Raw genomic sequence first — 20,808 nt, forward strand, 5'->3', positions numbered from 1 at the left:
AGTCAGAAATTATGCAATAGTATGATTATAAATTTAAAGCATAAATTTTTTTGGTTTGGGACATATGTCCTCTTTCGGAAGCAATTCTGTTCGAGCCGGGAACATCACATTATGGTGGGGCTAATTCTTCCAGCGGGGATTCTCTCCATCCACAAGACTCGAACCCGAGACCTTTCTTAACGGGAATCAAACATGTACCACTTAAACCAACCACCTGTTGATTATAAAGCATGAATTTACTAATGTTATGGTTTTTTAAATTTCTTATAATTTACACCAAATCAATTGCTTCAACTACTAATCTCAAAAGGTTTAGCACCATTTATATACATGTAAGAGTGTATTTGTAAGTTGAGTTTGGATGGGAGACAAGGGAATCTTAAAAGAGGGAGGAATTTGAGGAATTTCTAAAAACTCTTCGAAAAACTTCAAAGACTTTTTTTTAGTTGTTTTGTGGAGTTCTCCCAACTTGGGAGTTAGGAATTTCAAACAACCAAGGAAATCAAGGGACTTTGATTTTACCCCTTCCCTCTCACTTACTCTCCCCTTTCATTCTGTAAGACCCAAGTTTTTAGCTTAGAATAAATTAGTGAAATTTCTTATTCACGAATAATTTCGATGTAACGTGAAGTAAGGAAGCTGGATAAACGTTTATTAAATGGAATAAATGTATGGAGAAGATATTTCACGAGAAGGTTAAGGACAAGATTCGAATCGACGGAACTTATGACGCAGGTATTATTCGTTTACGCCTAGGACAAAAACCTTAGGAAAAGACTAAGTTCCACCCTTGGAACACTATAGGAATAATTCCAAAAATCTTCAAGAGGAATATAAGACTTTCTCTTATTCCTTTTTTATAACAATCGTTTCAAGGCGAAACTCTAGGATGTACGAACGTCCGATTCCAATCATCGGAAGTTTGCCGAAACTAAAACCCTGATAGTTCAAGAACCCTAAAATGAACGGTCGAGGAAGACTTTTTCTATTCGGAGCTTCAGATGAAGATTCCACACGCGTACACCCATTTCTCTCGATGATTTCAATCTTTCTTCAGAAGGAAGTTTTCTCATCCGACATTCGATGCAAAAAGTAACTTATCGGGTAAAATAGTTTTGCACCGACTTTGCATTAGTCGCCTAAAATACAAGGAAACCTCTTTTTAGTTTTGGAATTCTTTCGCCAAAACATATCTTAGAATTCACGGAGAATGAAGCCGGAAAAAAATCGGAATCGCTCTTATATTTTTATCTTAAATCCTCCGATATCTAGACTAATCTGTACCGATTTACAAAATATCTATTCATCCTTATCTGATCTTTGATAAATATCTATTCATCCTTATCCGATCTTTGATAAATATCTATTCATCCTTATCCGATCTTTGATAAATATCTTCCATTTCATTCCCTATATATATGTGTAACTTGAAGAATGAAAAGGAAACAAAAATCTCACCCAAAAACCCACCCAAACCCGCGGCCAAGAGGAAGGAGGAGGAGAAGAGTTTTTCGCCGATTCTTGCCTGATCGTTCCACAGTTCGTTGCTACGCGTAGGTCTCAAGGTACTGATACTAATCCTTACTTCTGATCGTAAATTCTGCGGCTTTTCTCTATGCTTCTCTGTGCTCTAAGTTTTGAGCTTTTTGCAAAACTATCCAAATAACTTCATCTTTCTATCTAAACTTATTCCCTGCGTGCCCATGAGCATGTTTAGCGGATTGCATTTCGCCGATTCTCGCCGAATTGCCGCCGAATTTCAATTCTGCTCATAATACCCATTTTTGGCTAAAGTTCCAACCTTTGGGCTTAAAACCCTCGACTGAGCTTAGCGTTAATAAGATTAGTCGTCACAATCGTTGTTGGTATCAACCCCATCTAATTTGTTTTTCGAAATTCTGATTTTGAGTTTCCGAGCTAAAAATATTGACCAAAATACCCCTGCGACAGTTTTTGATTCGATAATTTTTCTGAGAGTTTCCTTGGCCTAGATATCGCCTAAGAATACCTAGGAATCGATTTAGATCGAAGAAAAAGTTCGGGAACCCTATTTTTGAGAGTGGCTGAAACCTATTGCTTAGGGTACCGTGTCCAATAATAATTTTTGGGTCTCTATGACCTGAGCCATTGCGTAGCTCCTTCGATTGTCGAAATTTTGGCGCTGGTTTCGTGTCATTCCGAGTTCTGTAGCTCGAGTTATGCTCGTTTTAGCGAACGAAGTTCTGTTGTCAATTCGTGCCTTAAGAGGAACTCTGAAGCTTTAAAAGCTTTCTTTCCGGCTTCGATTAGCGTTATTAGATAGTGTTACTTCTAGTAGGGCTTGTGTTGATGATTGTGTTTCCTTGTTCTAGGTTCACAACTTCCATGTCCAACTTCTACTCACGAAGGTAAGGGTAACTCAGTTTTAGCGCGTCTTTGAGTCTTGCATGCTTTTATTGCACTGCCTGCGTTTGAGATGAAGATGTTTATATTGATTGACATTGGATTATGATTATTATGCTTGCAATGTTGTATGCTTGCTTATGTTGACTGTTTCTGAGGCTTGTGCCAAATGTTTTCTGAATGCTTCGGCCGAGTAAACTTATTGAGACATGTGTCTCCGTTTTCTGAGAGGCTTCGGCCGTTTACTGGTTTCTGTCATTAAACTGAGTTGGTATGCAATTAAATTGAGTTATGTTCGTTGATAAAAGGAATAACATGTGGTTACTCCGAATAAATCATTGGTTTGGGCATTGTTGTTGACTGACTTGGCATATAGGCTTGGTCTTGAAGTGGCAATGTGGTGGTGATTGTCCCACGTGATTGTCCCGTCTTTTAAGGCGTTATAAAGTGGCGGTGTGGTGGTGATTGTCCCACGTGATTGTCCCGTCTTTTAAGGCGTTATAAAGTGACGGTGTGGTGGTGATTGTCCCACGTGATCGTCCCATCTTTCGAGATGTCCTAAAGTGGCAGTGTGGTGGTGATTGTCCCACGTGATTGTCCCGTCCGTAGTGGCGTTAAGTGGCGGTGTGGTGGTGATTGTCCCACGTGATCGTTCCGTCTTGAGAGACGTTATTGATCGATCCATTTTGGTAGTAGCATATAGTTGCATTATAGGGAACTAACACCTAACCCTATGTTGTTGGATTTTAGTTATTGGTTTATTGATATCTGAATTGATATTATACTGTTGAAGTTTTTGATATCTGATTTGATGTTATATGTTAAGTTGTTGATATATGAGTTGAGTTATGTTGCTAGGTTATTTACCATGCTAGGTAATTAAATTCGAATAGCATGATTTTCTCTTTTATACATGGTAGTTGCATGGAGTTAACCCTTTCTATTTGCTACTTGTTGTTTGGGCGCTTAAAGCTATTAGGCGATGGAGAGCCTTCCGCTGAAGCTTAGCTGTTCGAGTTGGAGACTGTGATTGTGGGCGGTCGAGTAGAGGTGGATGAAGCAGTTGCTTCTCCCTTTTTGGTGGACTATGTCTGAGTTTCTTTCCCCATCTGAAAACTCTGTTGTTTAAACTTTATCTCCGCCACTGTTCCAGTGAGCGTACTTATTTTGGAAACCTGCTTACGATATTGTATGACACTATTATTATATGTCGGGAACGGGTTGTTGAATAAAGTCTATGTTATGTATTCAATTATGTTCAATTGTTTCGAAAAGGAAAAAGAAAATATTGTGTTTTCTTAGGATTACGAAATAGTCCTTAGATTTTGTTAGGTAACTAATGTGACTCCTCAGTTGAGAAACCGGGGTGTTACACATTCCCCTCAAAGTCTTCCTCCACATTCTTCAATCTCCTAAAAACTCACAAACACCCCCCTAAGTGAAAAAGAGATCTTTATATATTTTGTCCCTTTTAAGACAAGAGCAATACTTATAGACTAGTCATATTTGGATGAGTTTAATTTATATGTACTGACGGTGTAAAGTTTTTTTACATCAACCAATTAGATTTCAAAGATGTGAGAAAATCTATTTTTTATTCAATTTCATTAATTGACGTAACACATCCTTATAATCTGATTGGTTGACGAGGTAAAAAACTTTTACACTAGTGCGTGTGTGTTTGGATTTCAGTTTGCAAAACAGAGTTTAAGTGAATGTGAGTTTGCAAAACATAGTTTGGATTAAAGTGAGTTGGTTGTAATGTGATTTATGTTTGAATTCTTTTATTTCAAAATAGAGTTTGGGGTTTAAAGTATGTTGGATGAATGTAGAAGTGACAATTTGGAGAGTTGAGTTGAAAGTTGGTTTGGGGCTTAAAGTGAATTGGGTGAATGTGATTTTTAATTTGCCAAACATAGTGGCACAAAGTCACATAAGACCCGAAAATACTTTTGGATGTCTCAACTGAAAAACAAACACACCCTGCATCATCTTTTTCTATATTTGGATAATTGGATACAACGTGAAAAATGACCGTGAGATCCATAGTTGGTTCACCGTGGTATTGTATTTGTAGGTTGTCCTAACATAGTCACACTATTGGAACTGTGTAAACTTTTGTCAAATCAAGATGGCTTAAAAGCATTTGTTGCCCCTGATGTTTCATGTTTGTGTAAAAGACACCCCCATCTGTTTTTGTCCATGTTTGTACCCTCAATGATACTGAAAAGTGTAGCGAGTACCCCTCTGTACGGAAGGGCTGACGTGGATTTTCCTTTTTTTTGACATGTCACGTGGATAATAATAACAACATTATCAAAATTCAGAAAAGGAAAAATGGGTGGGAAGGATTTGAACTCAGGATTTTGAAGTAGCAAAACACACACTTAACCAGTTGAGCTACAAACACAACTGATATATATATCAAGAAAATTTAATTTATATCATCTTCTTCATCATCATCAGTTTCATATCCTCTTCTCCTTCCTTCTCCTTCTCCATCCGAACACAAACTCCACAATCTCTCCCTCCATTGACAAAATCACAGTTAGTCGAAATAAGAGAAAAATTACAATTAACGAAGAAAAAAAGACTGAAAATTCCACAAAATCAAGCTTCTCACTCACTCAATTTTCCAAGTTGATTAATAAAAAAATGAAGAAGACAAACTTCAGTGTCTTGGTTTCCATATGATGCAGCCTCTGTAACAAAGGAAGCAACAAACACATGTTGAGCTAGACATTTACACAAACAGGTGGTGGGCGATGATCAAGATTCCAACTTGAAAACCCAATTCAAACTTGTTCTTCTTGTTGTGCGATGATCAAGATTCAAACTTGAAAACCCAATTTTTCATTTTCTTAATTCTCGTCTTCCCTTCTGAGTATACCAAACCCAAATCTTCTTCACCAGATCCAAACACACCGCCGCCATGAACACGATCTATCCAGCACCTCCGCGAGCCATCTCCTTCTCCGCTGCATCGCTCCACCGTAAGGACACTTCAGATCTGCCCTCTCCGCGCCATGCCATCACGGTTACGTGACTTTGTGAGAGGGCCATTGGGGAAACAATGTTGATTCTAGAGTTTTACATAAAAAAGAAGAAGAAGAAATCATAGATGTGGTCTTTGGATGAAGATGAAGGGAATGAAATGGTGAGAATTATCTGGGTTGATGTGGGTTACAATGTGGTTGAGAATGAAGATGATGATGACGAAGAAATGCATTTTTTTTCTTTGATCTTAGAGATGGAAAAATATGGGTTTGAATGTGGTTGGGGATGAAGATGATGAGATAAAGTAGATGATGGAGAAGAATCTGAGAAGAACAAGGAGAATGATGATGAATAAGTATGATATAAATAAAACGTTGGTCATAATTAATCAATTGATTGAGTAGCTCAACTGGTAAAGGTTATATTTTGCAAATTTAAGGTCATGGGTTCGAATCCTCCCACCTCCTTATGACGTGTCACGCCACGTATGATGCTGATGTGGCATTTAACGGCCACGTCACCCTTTTAAAACGGCAGAGTGACAGAGGGAAAAAAAAAAGAACAGGGTGACAATTGCACAAACTTGATACATCAGGAGCATGAAATACTTTTAAGCGAATAAAAGATAAACGAATCTTAAGTGGTCAAGGTTCTGTGTTCACTTAGGATTCGGATTTTGTCTGTTACTGTTAGTACACTCCCTTATCTCTTGTAAATGTCGCCTCTTGCAGGCCAGGATCTCGCAGAACCAAATATATTTCAGAAGCTCTCTGCTCACTCTGTACAACAACATTCAACAGAGAACAAGGCCTGAAAGGTGATACAAAAATGGAGGTGACCAACAAATACATAGTGACAAAGCAACACATTGAAGATGAGCCAAAAGAGTCCCATTTTGAGATCAAAACTGAGGCGTTAGCTCTCACTGTTGAACCAGGATCCGATGATATCATCATCAAGAATCTGTATATCTCAATTGATCCTTACATGATCAATCGCATGAAGGGCTATAGCAGTTCCCAGAGTGCTATAAGCTTTGCAACGCCCATAACTCCAGGCAAGGTAGTGATCATTATATATTTATATTCGTACCTGAAAACTGATCATGGTAGAATTAGAAGTTGATTATTTGATAATTTGTCTTGTCTAAGATTTTGTTGTCCTCTGTTTTGACACTTTCCAGGCTATTGATGCTGTTGTTATTGGAAAAGTTGTGGCATCTGGGAATCCCAAGTTTGAGAAAAATGATTTTGTTATGGGAGTCTTCCATTGGGCAGAGTACAGTTTGGTTAAGGAAGGAAGCATCATAAACAAATTAGATTCATCTGAATTTCCACTCTCATATCATCTAGGAGTTCTGGGTAATTATTAGTCAAAAAGCTTGGATGTAAATTTCTATTTTTTCATTCTCAAATGCTGTTCATTGAATTATGTTTGGAGAATGCTAATAAGTTTTGTCCATTCTTTGTTGTAGGGTTTAGTGGATTATCAGCCTATGGGGGATTTTTTGAAGTGTGTAAACCCCAAAGTGGTGAAAAGGTATTTGTTTCAGCAGCCTCTGGATCTATTGGAAATTTGGTGGGGCAATATGCAAAACTCCTAGGTTGCTATGTTGTTGGATGTGCTGGGAGCCAGAAAAAGGTGTGGGACATAAGATTTTACTACCTAATTTGGGTGTACAATTGATAAGCCTAACCCAAGAGTGTTTTGTTATAGGTGTCATTGCTCAAAGAAAAGCTAGGATTTGATGAAGCATTCAATTACAAGGAAGAAACAGATCTGAACTCCACTCTTAAAAGGTTTGTTACTTATGATAGACTTTGAAGCATGTTTACTCTAAAATCAAAATTCAAAATTAACCTATCTTTAATAGAAGCTCAAAGGAGAGCCTTGACGCAACGGTTAAAAATTATTGTCATATGAGTCATAGGTGCAAGTCTTGAAAAATAGTTTTTTGTGTAAGTTTAAGTCTTACACTAAGGTAAGACCGTTTGAAAATAGACCAAATAGTCGGAACCCTTTCCGAACCCCACACATGCGGGTGCTTTTGCTGCCATTTTTAGTTGAAGCTCAAACTAGTGATTCTGAATCTAAATGGTTTTAGTTTGATGCAGTATTTTGTTTTGTATTTCAGGTACTTTCCTGATGGAATTGACATATATTTCGACAACGTTGGAGGTGAGATGCTAGAAGCGGCGATTGGTAACATGAAAGCATTTGGTAGAGTGTCTGTCTGTGGGGTAATTGCTCAGTACACAGATGTTGAAAAGAGAGCTTCACCAAACATGCTTGACATTGTTTACAAGAGAATCACTATCAAAGGATTTTTAGCTAATGACTTCATGAATGATTTTGCGAAATTTTTAGCAAAAACATCAGATTACCTTCGTTCTGGAAAGTTACAAGTGATTGAAGACATATCAACAGGTGTGGAAAGCGTTCCTTCTGCTTTTATTGGACTCTTTAAGGGAGATAACGTTGGAAAGAAAATTGTAAGTTTAGCAAAAGAGTGATCGAGTAATCAAGTAGTGATGAACGAGAGAATAAGTGAGAAAAGCTAAAATGTTGCTTGTGTCACCTGTATGATTGTAGGTGATGAATTTTATCTTTGAGAATAAGATTGTTGCTGTAAAATTTTGCTTTAATATACAAGGTGGTGACAAGTAACAACTTTAGAAACTCGTTTAATATGAGCTATGGCCCCTGGTCCAATTCCGCTCACATACAGGTTGAATTGCAGAAAAACAAACTCACAATTATTATTTTTGAAGGAAAACTCACAATTATTAGGTTACAAGTGGGTTGGATCACTTAACTTGAATGGTAAGTTTATTCAAGCTAAGTGTTGGGTTGGGTAGAACGAGTTTTTTTTCTTTCTTCTTAACTACAATTTTCTAAATCTTTTTACATATTTAATAATCATTTTTAAATTTCTTACATTTAATATGAATTTGTTTAAATTTTTCATTAGATGAGTCAACTCATTTAACTCACCAAGCTAAGGTGAATAAACTCGAATTGATTATATCTCCACATACACTTTTAACCACAGGCACCTCCGCACCTATACTCGTTGGGTTAGTTTAGCACAAGATATATACTTCTAGAGTAACTTGCCTCTCTTCTCTTTCTGTTTGGTGTAAATCAATATATCTCACTCCCAGCCGTCTTTGAGATGACATTAAGTTAGTATATTTCTCATAACAAATCTTTTTCCATACATACTGTCCGAGGATTGAACTCTCAATTAAATGCTTAAAAAACTCAACTATCTACCCGACTTGTTGATATTTTTCTTCACTTTCTATATACCAGTATGTGTACCTATGCGTTGGACGGAAGGTTTCACTCATTTTAGACCTGTATCAATATATTGATTATAAAATAATTGAGATACTATTAGTAGAATTAAGATGCTGATCATATTACTAAGTTGGCCATTCAAAAAAGACAAAATTGCAGCTTACAACAGATGCAATACAATACAGCATCCAAAATCTCACAAAATAATAAATATGGACATCACACTGAGACTGAAATTACAATCTGTTCGGATAATTGCAATCATTATAAAACAGCAGATTGAAGACTCATCTTCTAAAATCCGTGAATGAATCAACAGAACCTATAACACTCAATGCTAGGTGGTTTGTAGTCATCTACCCTGTTACCAATTATGATGAAACCCAACACTAAAATGAATGACTTGATCGAAATCTTCATACCTGCACATATGGGGGATGCATGATTTTTTATCACCGTGATGCAAATACTGATATTTGGATCTATTAGTTTTCTGATCTACCAAAACAAATAAAGCTGTGAGTAAATGGCTTAAATTTTTAGGTGTCTTCACGTGCACACCAAACATTATTGATACAACTAAGTGAAAATGAGATTTTTCTATATTTTGAAGCTTTTTTCTAATTTCTCCCGGACCAAAGCAATACTCAGGTTTTTGGAACTATGCAAACTTTTGTCAAATTAAGATAAGGAAACTCACGTGTTTAAGGTTCTATGTTCACCCAGGACTTTGATTTTGTCAGCCTTTTTCTTTTAATAAGGTATCCTTACGACTGACAGTCAGTCATAAGACTAATTTCTTTGAATCTCTGAGATTATATTAAGTAAGTTTGTCTCTTCTAACAAACAAAATCAAAACCTCAAAATGGAATCACCCTTTTGGTTGCTCAGCTCATGAGTCATGATGCATGAAACCTTTTAGTGCACTCCCCCTACCTCTTGTATTTTGTAAATGCAGCTTTTCTTAATAAGGTATCCTTACGGCTGACAGTCATAAGATTAATTCATTTGAGTCTCTGAGATTATATTAAGTGAGCATGTCTCTTTTAACAAATCTTTCTTCATATACACTGACAAGGAATTGAAACCTCACGATGCTTAAAGAGTTTAACCATCTACCGGTTGCTAAACCTTATGGGTGTAAATGTCTTCATTTGCAGCGAACAGGTTCAACATAATCAGATGATTTGCTACTTTAATTAGAGGAGCAATTAGCTAAAACAAATAAAATTCACGAAGCTCTCTCTGCTATCTCTCTTTCGAGAAACTATAAATATGCATATACAGAGAGAGGTACAGCAATCGTCAACAGAGAACAAAGGCTAAAGAAAGGTGATAAGAAAATGGAGGTTACTAACAAATACATAGTGATAAAGCATCACATTGAAGATGCGCCAAAAGAGTCACATTTTGAGCTCAAAACTGAGATTTTTGCTCTCACAGTTGAACCAGGATCTGATGATATCATCATCAAGAATCTGTATATCTCATTAGATCCTTACATGATCAATCGCATGAAGAGCTTTAGCAGTTCCCATAGTGCTGTAAGCTTCTCAACTCCCATAACTCCAGGCAAGGTAAATATTGTTTTCAAGTACAATTGCACCTGAAAACTGAAAACAGCAGAAGTAGAACAACTTTTAAGTGTCATAATTGATTCTGAGAAAAAATAAACAGATCCGCTATTAATCTTTGATAATTTGTCTTATTTGGGCTTGTGTTTAATTTGACACTTTCCAGGCTATTGATGGTGTTGCTACTGGAAAAGTTGTGGCATCTGGGAATCCCAAGTTTGAGAAAGATGATTTGGTTATGGGAGTCTTCAATTGGGCAGAGTACAGTTTGGTTAAGGAAGGAAGCATCATCAATAAATTAGATTCCTCTGAATTTCCACTCACTTATCATCTAGGAGTTCTGGGTAGTTATTAGTGATAAAAGCTTGATATAAATTTGTATTTTGCTATATTTTCTTATAAATGCTGTTCATTTAAATATATTAGGATTATTTAATAAAAAACGAATACAAAGGTTTGTACTAAATACATTTCCAAATTAAAAAGATAGAAATATATCACTTACAAGTTACAAGTGAAATGGAATTCCATTGAGCTTGCAAGTTGCATGTACTAGCAAGTGGGAAGCTCGTTATACAATTTACTCTCTGTCAAGGTAACTTCAAGCATATTTGGATCAATTTCTCTTGCATAACAATCAATTTTGAAACCAGAAGTTAACAACTCTCTTGAATAAATTTTGACTTCAAAATTAATTGTAGAAGAGTTGAATACCACAGCTGATTTCTTATCCCAGCAAGCTTTTAGGGAGTGCTCTTCGAGTCGTGTTTGAAAGCTTCCTCCATCGGATGTTATTGAGTCTTTGTGTCTTGATGTGCTAGTTTAGCCGCTTTGGTCTTTAGCATTCCTCCTGTTTAAAAAAAAGTACTAGAAGCATTTTGGCAAAGCTAAATGCCACTAAATAAGTCTCTATATGGCAACTTCTGTTTTCTACATATAGCTTATGGTTGGAGAATACATATAATTTTTTGTTCACTCTTTATTGTAGGCTTTAGTGGATTGTCAGCATATGGGGGATTTTTCGAACTGGGAAGACCCAAAAGTGGTGAAAATGTATTTGTTTCAGCAGCCTCTGGATCTGTTGGAAATTTGGTGGGGCAATATGCAAAACTCTTAGGTTGCTATGTTGTTGGATGTGCTGGGAGCCAGAAAAAGGTGTGGTGGGACTTAAGATTTTACTCTATCTTTCCTAATTCTGGTTTCCAATTGATAAATCTAATCCATGACTGATTTGTTATAGGTGTCATTGCTCAAAGAAAAGCTAGGATTTGATGATGCTTTCAATTACAAGGAAGTAGCAGATTTAAACTCCACTCTTAAAAGGTTTGTGATTCATGACAGACTTTGAAGCATGTGAACTCTAAAATCAAAATTTATCCATTGGCGTAGTGATTGTGATTTAGCTGTTCGTCTCTTAAGCAATCAGTTGTCTTTATACCATGTGGTTGGGGGTTCGATTGTCAACTTTTATGAATGGAAAAAAAGTATTGTTTAGTGCGTTGATTGTGGCCCATGGAACGAGGGATTAGTCTCACTCCGACTAGCTATAAAACACCTCACTTAAAGACAAGAAAAAATATGAATTATTTTTGCTCAATGCAATAGTTTATTTTGTATTTCAGGTACTTTCCTGATGGAATCGACATATATTTCGACAACGTTGGAGGTGAGATGCTAGAAGCAGCAATTGGTAATATGAAAGCATTTGGTAGAGTGGTTGTTTGTGGGGTAATCTCTCATTATACTGATGTTGGAACAACAGCTTCACCAAGCATGATTGACATTGTTTACAAGAGAATCACTATCAAAGGATTTTTAGCTAGTGATTTCATGAATGATTTTCCTAACTTTTTGGCAAAAACATCATATTACCTTCGTTCTGGAAAGTTACATGTGATTGAAGACATATCAACTGGTGTGGAGAGCGTCCCTTCTACTTTTGTTGGACTCTTTAATGGAGATAACATTGGAAAGAAAATTGTAAGTTTAACAAAAGAGTGATCAGGTGATTCGTCAAAAAATGAGTGAGAAAAACTACAATATTAATTGTTTCACCTCTATATATGAATGTAGTATGTAATGAATTTTATCTTTGAGAATAAGATTCTTGAAAATCATGTTTCAAAAGTGTTGTAAAAATTTCATAAATTCATTTGATATGAGTTATGGGTTGTGCGCCAGTTCGGCTAACATAAAAGTCGAATTACAAAAAAGAAAAAAAAAGACACTCACGATTATTAGGTTACAAGTAGATTCTAGGCTTCTAACTAAGTTGGGGTGGGTCAAACCAACTTTTGTTTTTTTTCCTTAGCCACGATTTTCTATATTTTTTTATCTACTTAATAATTATTTTTATTTTCATACATTTTATATGAACTTTTTAATATTTTTAATTAGATGAGTCAACTCATTTAACTCACCAACTCTAGTGAATGGAGTCAAATCAACTATTTCTTAACTGATTAAAATGTGAGTTATGAGAAATTGACTCACTTTTTTATGAACTTATGATGGACCAATTTGAGTGAATAAGAATCAGTAATGTTACTCACACACCTCTCTTTTGAGGTGTGTGAGGTGGAATGATGAGAGAGATAGGAAGAAAAGAAAAAGTAAGGGAGAGAAAGTATGAGATGTGATAGATGGTAAGAAGAGAGATAGAAACAAAAAGAGGTGGAAATGAAGTGTTTTAAAAATGAGGTGTATATATATCATTACTCGAATAAGAATAGCTCAAGCTTTTTACTAAAATAGAGTGTCATACTCATATTTGGATTAAGATGATTGAATACACATATAATATTATCATTCTTGATTAGTTTCTCTATTTTTATGCATTTCTCTAGCTTGTGTTTTATCCCTCGATGGTTGAATCAACAATCTTCCAAAAACCAATTTTTTTAAATAAAAAAAACATTTTAAATTTTGCGTTGTGGTCTCACTAGGAGAATCTTGTTCCCTAGTTGTTCTACTTTTAATAATATATCTTTCTTTAAAAAAAAATCTTAAAAATGTTAGACATTCTGGTTGCTTAAGCATACTTTGGGTGGAGATAGATAAGTGAGAAAGAAAACATCAGCTCATTTTGAGGAAATCGATGGGGGAGAAGAGAGTATCAAATCATGGATCTCATGCACTTTCCATGGTCTTTGCAAAAATGCGAAGAAATTGACACAACACTGTTCAATTTTTTTCTCTTTCTATTATGCTCTAAATAGTGGGGTCTTTTAAATTTAAATAACGGAGAAACAGACACAAAATCTCTTTCAATACAAAATAATTTCTATTATAATTTTTTTTTGTCTTTCTTCTTTACCGCATTCTTTCTCTTCTTTTTATCTCCTATCTTCATCGTGCACACCAAACAACCTACAAAACCTAACTCCATTTCTCAATTTTTTTTGCTCTACTCATCCATCTCCTCACTTCTTCCTTTTTCTCTTCTCTTTTTCTTTTGTCACCCAAACAAAACATTAAAGCGATTATTGTAATCCAAAAGAGAACCTATGTACATAAAAATTAACATCTAAATATGACAATTTTTTCTCAAATTTTCATCCATTCATCAAATAAGGATGATGATTCAAGTGGTTAGAGCTAGTGGAGATACATGTTGGAGATGAGGAGGTCCAAGGATCAACCTTGGAAGGTTGTAACTTATCTTTATGAGGCGTATAAACAACTAATATTACTACTTGTTAATTACACATACACAATCTCTTTGCTTATTTTGTAAATTGTCTAAGCTAGTTGATGTAGGAACCGTAAATATTAAGACATAATGATGGGTATGCAAAACTCATGACAGCAATTGGCAGGGAAGATTTGTTATGGTCCTCTTGCTCCATTATGGCGTCCATGTAGTTGGGTGACATTGCTTTGTGTCACGACCTCTTGTATCTGTAGTTCTATATTTTTGGTGTAATTAGGTGGCCCTTTCTTTTTTCTTATGTTCTCTCCCTCCCCATTGCTCTGTTTCTTTTCTCTATTCCCTGTTTCATGTGGAATTGTCTTGTACTTTATTAATCTTGGGCACTTCTTGTGCTTTTAAATAGAACTTTGGCTTATCTAAAAAAAATTAAGACATAATGAATTCATGAGAAGTTAAGTGTGTGTTTGGGGCTCCTAGGGAATAAATTTATGAGACATTAATGTGTGAACAACATTAACAATGTGAGATGAAAGGAACAATTTCCTTCCTTCACGTAACACAAACTAGGATCAGTGTGTTTGAAAAATCTAAATAGATTCACATCTAGATGTGATTCATATTAAACAAAAGCAATAAATAATTATTTTTGGAAAGATGGATCCATATCTAATAGTGTTAGAATTGAAACCAACCATACCTTCATTTGCACAAAGTAATCATCAATTCATCATCATTATCAACTTGCATGCTCCCTGTCTTTAGTTTATGAAGAAAATAAAAATCCAATAATTAAAAAAATTTGGAATATAGAATGTATTATGTATTATTGTAGTTCCAAAAATAATTGTGTACATAAGAATCAATCTGAATGTTCCCGTATAATAGCTCAAGTGGTAAGAGCTGAGGGGCATATGGGTTGGGTAGGGGAGGTCCAGAGATCGATTCCTGGCGGATGCAATTTATAGTTCCGATGTACCAAAAAAAAAATCAATTTGAATATGATAATTTCTTTACGAAATTTCACCCATTAATTATCAAATAAGGGCCACATAAAATTTATGAACACTCATAAAATCAACTAATATATCACTTATCGTTAAATACACCTACATAATCACATTAGTTATTTCGTTAATTATCTTACATGAGCATTTGAAATTAACATGAAATCTCATTGGTACTGGATGAATATATGGGATTATGATGAAGCCTTATTGCTTATGGATATTCGAAATCAGCATGAAACTTTATTAGGCTTGGTGGACCTATGAAATAAACAAGAAGCCCAAACATGTTATATGGGCCAATAGTTGGGTTAGATGGGCTTTTGAGATACTAAAAATATAAAACAATCAACTAAAGTTTTAAATTATGAATTATGTTTTCTTTCCCTCTCTTTTCTACCACTACCTTGGAGGTATGAGAAAAAGAAAAGGAAAATAAGTGATATGATATGTGATGTGATAGAAAATGCAGGAAGAGATAAAAAAAAATGTATGAAAATGAGATGAAAGCGAAAATAAGGTGTGAATGAATCATTACTCTTTAATTAATATTCTTACAAACTCAGTTGTATGAAGGTTCATTGTCACTGTCTGTGGTTTCTATTGCGAGTTGTGTGGTTTTTGTTTTTATGCCACCAACCACCTCTTAACAGTTTTAATAAGAACCTTGGTAGGTGTTGAGTTTATTGCAGGCTGGTGGTTTTTAATTGGTTTGTTTGGTACCACCATGTCCTTTTTCCACTAGCAAGCGTATGCAATTTGTCCATCTCTACTGGCTTTGCTCTTGTTGACTTCTTTAGTTTTTAGCCCTTGGGGCTATCAGCTATGTTCTTATGTACAGTCTGGAGACACAAAAGCTCCATTAAACACCCTTTGCTGGTTTAATGACATAACATTAACCATTGACCAAAACAAAACATAGTTTTCTTCCTCACATCGTCCCTTTGATATGCTCTTCATGCTTCTTGAAAATTTGAAGGAAAACAATTCAAACCGCAGTTTTTTTTTTCTTTATGCTTTTACAATACACATCATTCTAAATTTTTTTTTCTTACTTACTTGTATATCTTTTAAATTTTTTTTGGTGTAAGACAGATGTACTCCTTCGAAGGCAATCATGTTCGAGTCGGGAATATCCACATCATGGTGGGGCTAACTCTCCCAGCGGGGATTTTTTCCATCCACAAGACTCGAATCCGAAACCTTGCTTAAGGGAAATCAAAAACATGTACCACTTGAACCAACCTCCCGTTTTAGGTTATTTTTATATGATTAATTTACAAAAAATAAATAAAACTTTTTTTTGGCCAAAATATAAAGCTTATTTCAATACATGCTTTTTTCATAGGGTCGGTTAACACTAAATGAGGCATAAAACAAACTTTAAAATGAGACTCTTTTTGGGTCTTTTTTGACTTGTTAAAACAAAATTTGGCTCAGTATTAATGCTTGGTTTTTTTGTCTTTTTGACTTAGTAAAAAAAATTGGGGCATTTTTTACTTGGTAAAAATATTTTTTTGGGACCTAAAATCCTTACTTTGATGCAGTGTTTTAAAACTCGGCTCGGTCATCGACTCGGCCGAGGCACCGAGTCAATGAGTCACTGGTCGGACCAGTGAGTCACTGGGTGGATTACTTGACTCGGTTACATTAAAAAATTATAAAAAAATAAAAATACTAGCTAACATTGATTAATAACTTGATATTTAAAATTTAAAAATATTAGCAAGTAGTGTTTTAAACATTACCAAATAAAAATTTATTTTAATATTTGTTATCTTCACTTAAAAACATACCGATATGTTTTTTATTTCATTGTTTATGCATTACATTTAGTTATTATATAGACATTTTCATACAGTATGCTTAACAACATACAATAGTGGCTTAGTGGTGATTGTTTCCCTTATATGCTTCCTTGTCCATGCTCAAATTCAGCCCAGATCACTTTTTTTTAAATAAAATCACTGGAAAACAAACTTAAGGGGTGATAAACCAGTTCAACCGAGGACCGGCCGAGTCACCAGTTCAATGATCAACTCGGCCGAGTCAGTCCGGTTTATTCCGGTTCACTGCATATCCGATCCAATTACTAGCTCGGACCGGCCACACTACCGAGTCCCGGTTGAACCGGTCGGACCGGCCGGTCCGAGCCGAGCTTTAAAACCATACTTGGATGACTTTATCCTTGTGTCCGCCGGTATTTACATATTAAAGTGACATCATTGCTTACATCACTAGATTAAATGATATCACCACTCTTTTTTGGTGATTTTATAATTAATGAACTACACCCTCCGGTCACTCTTATAAGCAAAAATTAGCTTTGTAGGTTCATTCAATAAATGATGTATGTGACCATTTTAATGACCACATACATCATTTATTGAATGAATCTAAAATACTAACTTTTGCTTATAATAGTGACCGGAGGGTGTATTTGTCTATTTCTGATTGAATTATTGTATAGTTTTTTTTTACATTATTAATACATGATAATGTAGTTCACTTGATTGAGTTAAGAGTAGAAAATGGTGTTCAATTCCTGAGAAGAACATTTGTAATAACTAACAACTAACCACTAACATTGCCCTATAAAAAAATTGATAATTAAACTCCAAAAACATTTACTGAATTACTCGCTACCCGAAATTGAGTAGCTATGCAAAAATATAATAAAAACGTGATATGTGGCAACCGGCAAAACGGATCTGTGTGGTTGCGTGGTGTAAAGTAGTTTCATAGTATTGGAAGAACGCAATTTTGTATTTTGTGAAATGAAATATCTGATTAATGGATAATCATGGGTAGATGCTCTATAGATTCAGATTAAAGTCAACCTCATTCATTATATTGATAGGAAACTGTTAATGGTTAATAATGTTAGAGCATCTACATCTATCATACACACTATAATTTTTACACTTTATTTTTTACTTTCTTCATAATGTCACATCATCTACACTATTTTACTAACTTTTTACTTCAACCCAACAACTTTTAAAAGTTTCTATATGGATCTCATCATCAACATCATATTTGTATATTTTATTATTAATCTTCATTTTAATCTAATTATATTAATTGTAAGTGCTTGTAATAAATGCAAGCTCATTTTTCAAGTCTAGTGTAGAGTATCTATTCCCACATACTCATCTTTGTCATGTTGAAATTGAATATGTACTTCAATGGTAATAGATACTCATATGAGTATGTATTTAACATTAGATATTACCATTGTAGATGCTCTTAGTAAATTAATTACTTATCAGGGTTCGAACTCTGACATTTCACCATTCATCTCATCTAACATTTATATCTTCATAACTCTTATTACTTGAGCTAACCATCAGGGACTTATGAGCTACTCCCTCCGTCCCCTATTATAAGTCACTTTTACCTAATTCTCTAGGATTAAGAAAAGTGATTAGAATTAGTTAGTTGCAATAGATTTGTATCTTTTTTCCTAAATTAACTCCATTTAAAAGTATATCAATGCAATTAATCTCATTTACTTCTCTCTCCATATTAATGTTCCACTATCTTGAAAACCTCCTCTCACCAATAAAAACCAAGTTTTGAAAGTTTTGTGAGTAGATATAAATGAAAGTGGCATTGAAAATAAAGAAAAATATTGGAAAGTAGGAAAATTCTTTAAATGCTACAAGGGTAAACATGGAGAAAAAGAATTAATGTTGCATAGATATTGTAAAGTGACTTATATTTCGGGACAAAAAAAACTCACAAAAAGTGACTTATAATAGGGGACGGAGGGAGTATAACTTATTAGGTACGTAGAAGGAGGTGTAGATTGCTCACTTTCTCTTTTAATCATGAGATTGATGGTTCAATCCTTACTCATGAAAATTGAGCATACCTTGTTATTGATCATTTACTGCCATTAGTACGCGCACTCGCGACGAGAAAATAAAACATATTATGTGGATACCTAGTCTAAACAAAAAGAATAAAAAGGATAAATAATGCACTTGATAATCATAAGCTGCATATATGCATCCATAAATTATTATGTTGTGATGAAGTTTTTTTCAATTACCATTATTTTTTTTTTAAATACTCAACCTCTTAGATTAATAAATAACTTTATAAAGTAAAGCTATATCAAATATCCTTCTCTTCCTCTGGCACACCCTATCCAACAAATACAATACTACAAATATTTTTATTTAATTTGAAAGTATTCACATATTATTATTTTTTTTTTTGAACCACAAGTGTTAATCTTTTTGAGCTAGACAATTTGTATAATTTAAGTGTGGTGAATGTCAAATATCTTTTTAAGAATATGGTCTTATGAATTAAACTCTTAACCTTATAAATTCAAATAATTAATTGTAACCACTTCGACCGGCGTAAATATTGGATACTCACATATTATTATGAAGTAGCTAGAAAATTGACATTAAAAAATTTCTTTAAATGTTGAAGATAAAGGGTGTGAAAGTGTGATCATATACCCAGATTCCATGGGCGGAACATTTCCTAAGTTCTTTAGATCTCATCGAAAAGGCAACACAGTTATCCTTCTTGTTGGAAGGCAATACGTATAATAAATAATGCTCTCTTCTTGTTAATGAATCCAAACACGACAAAATATGGCGTAATTTCCGTCAAAGTAATTTTCCTTTTCATTCCTTCTAACAATATTATCCATTGAAGGAAAAAATAAAACACAAGATGCTATGACTAAATGCCACATACATATAGTTCCCCTGTCTATATTTGTGGTTGGAAACTTTCTGGGGCTTCCTACTTTGGTGTGTGTGTATATATTATACTACGTATAGCATAGTTATATAGCGTACGTTAGTCAAAGCATGCGAATTAGTTGATTGGGATTGATCACATTTAATTAAATATCTCAAATTTGAGTATTGAATTTTAAGCTAAGTTGCAGTGAATATTTAAATAATAATTAATCAAATAAGGACTGAAGAGGTTTTCTTCAAAATATTATCTACATCTACTCTTATTTTAAGAGATTATTTGATACACCGTATTAAATATGATAGTACTTCCCTTCGTTCCTTATATTATAAGTCGCTCTTTGTGAAAAAAATTATTTCTGAATATAAATCACTTTCTAATATTGGTGGTTTCAAAAATAAAACCCGAAACCCGGTTTCAAAAAAAAAAGTCACTTTATACGTAATATCTAGAAAGTATTAAGTAATTTGTTTTCAAATTTACCCTCATATTTAATATGAAATAAATGTTGGGATTTTAAAATATTAACTTGAGAAGAGAAATTTATAGGAAATTAAAAAGGGTAATCTAAGAAAATTCATAAATTCTTTTACAAATTTATTATTAATAACTACTTTTTTTAATTTAAGAGAATTAGGTAAAATTGACTTATAATGGGAGCGAAGGGAGTATAAGTTTATATATTATTGACTTATCTATTGTTTGGTACTAACATTGTATTGTACATGCTTATCCATCAAACTCACTCTTATACATTAAAATAATGAATTATTTAATTCACCTTATAGATGATAAATAAGACTTGATAAGAGTATGATGTATAATCTACTTGAAAATATTTAATCCACTGTCACCACCTCAATCACCGCCACTAACGCTGCCTCAACCACCACCCTCTACCACCGTTGCCGCAACCGTTATCACCACTGCTACAACCACCACCATCACCTTTCAATACCACCACCACCACAATCTCTGTCATCCTCCACATCGCCACCACCATCTACCGCCACAACCATGTTCTTTTACCACTGCCACCACTCAACATCACCATTGCCACCTCTACCGCTACTGCCACAACCTACCGTTCATCACTTATATCACTACCGTTGTCGCCACCACGTTGCCGCAACCACCACTGCCACTAACATCATTCTCATTTTTATAC

The 20,808-nt window shown here is 34.6% G+C and overlaps 2 protein-coding genes across 2 annotated transcripts; both read left to right on the forward strand.

Annotated features, from left to right (window-relative positions):
• Positions 1–6,048: 6,048 nt before the first annotated feature.
• Positions 6,049–8,024, forward strand: LOC130720079 (2-alkenal reductase (NADP(+)-dependent)-like). Its single transcript, XM_057570682.1, has 5 exons — positions 6,049–6,441; positions 6,563–6,740; positions 6,854–7,020; positions 7,096–7,178; positions 7,514–8,024. The coding sequence occupies exons 1-5, from the start codon at positions 6,208–6,210 to the stop codon at positions 7,890–7,892; spliced, it is 1,041 nt and encodes a 346-aa protein (XP_057426665.1). The 5' UTR covers positions 6,049–6,207; the 3' UTR covers positions 7,893–8,024.
• Positions 8,025–9,958: 1,934 nt separating this feature from the next.
• Positions 9,959–12,383, forward strand: LOC130721564 (2-alkenal reductase (NADP(+)-dependent)-like). The gene is made up of 5 exons (XM_057572366.1): positions 9,959–10,259; positions 10,423–10,600; positions 11,245–11,411; positions 11,497–11,579; positions 11,879–12,383. The coding sequence occupies exons 1-5, from the start codon at positions 10,026–10,028 to the stop codon at positions 12,255–12,257; spliced, it is 1,041 nt and encodes a 346-aa protein (XP_057428349.1). The 5' UTR covers positions 9,959–10,025; the 3' UTR covers positions 12,258–12,383.
• The last annotated feature ends 8,425 nt before the right edge of the window (positions 12,384–20,808 follow it).

Source organism: Lotus japonicus, chromosome 5 (assembly GCF_012489685.1).
Source record: "Lotus japonicus ecotype B-129 chromosome 5, LjGifu_v1.2".
In the NCBI taxonomy this organism is placed as follows: Eukaryota; Viridiplantae; Streptophyta; class Magnoliopsida; order Fabales; family Fabaceae; genus Lotus; species Lotus japonicus.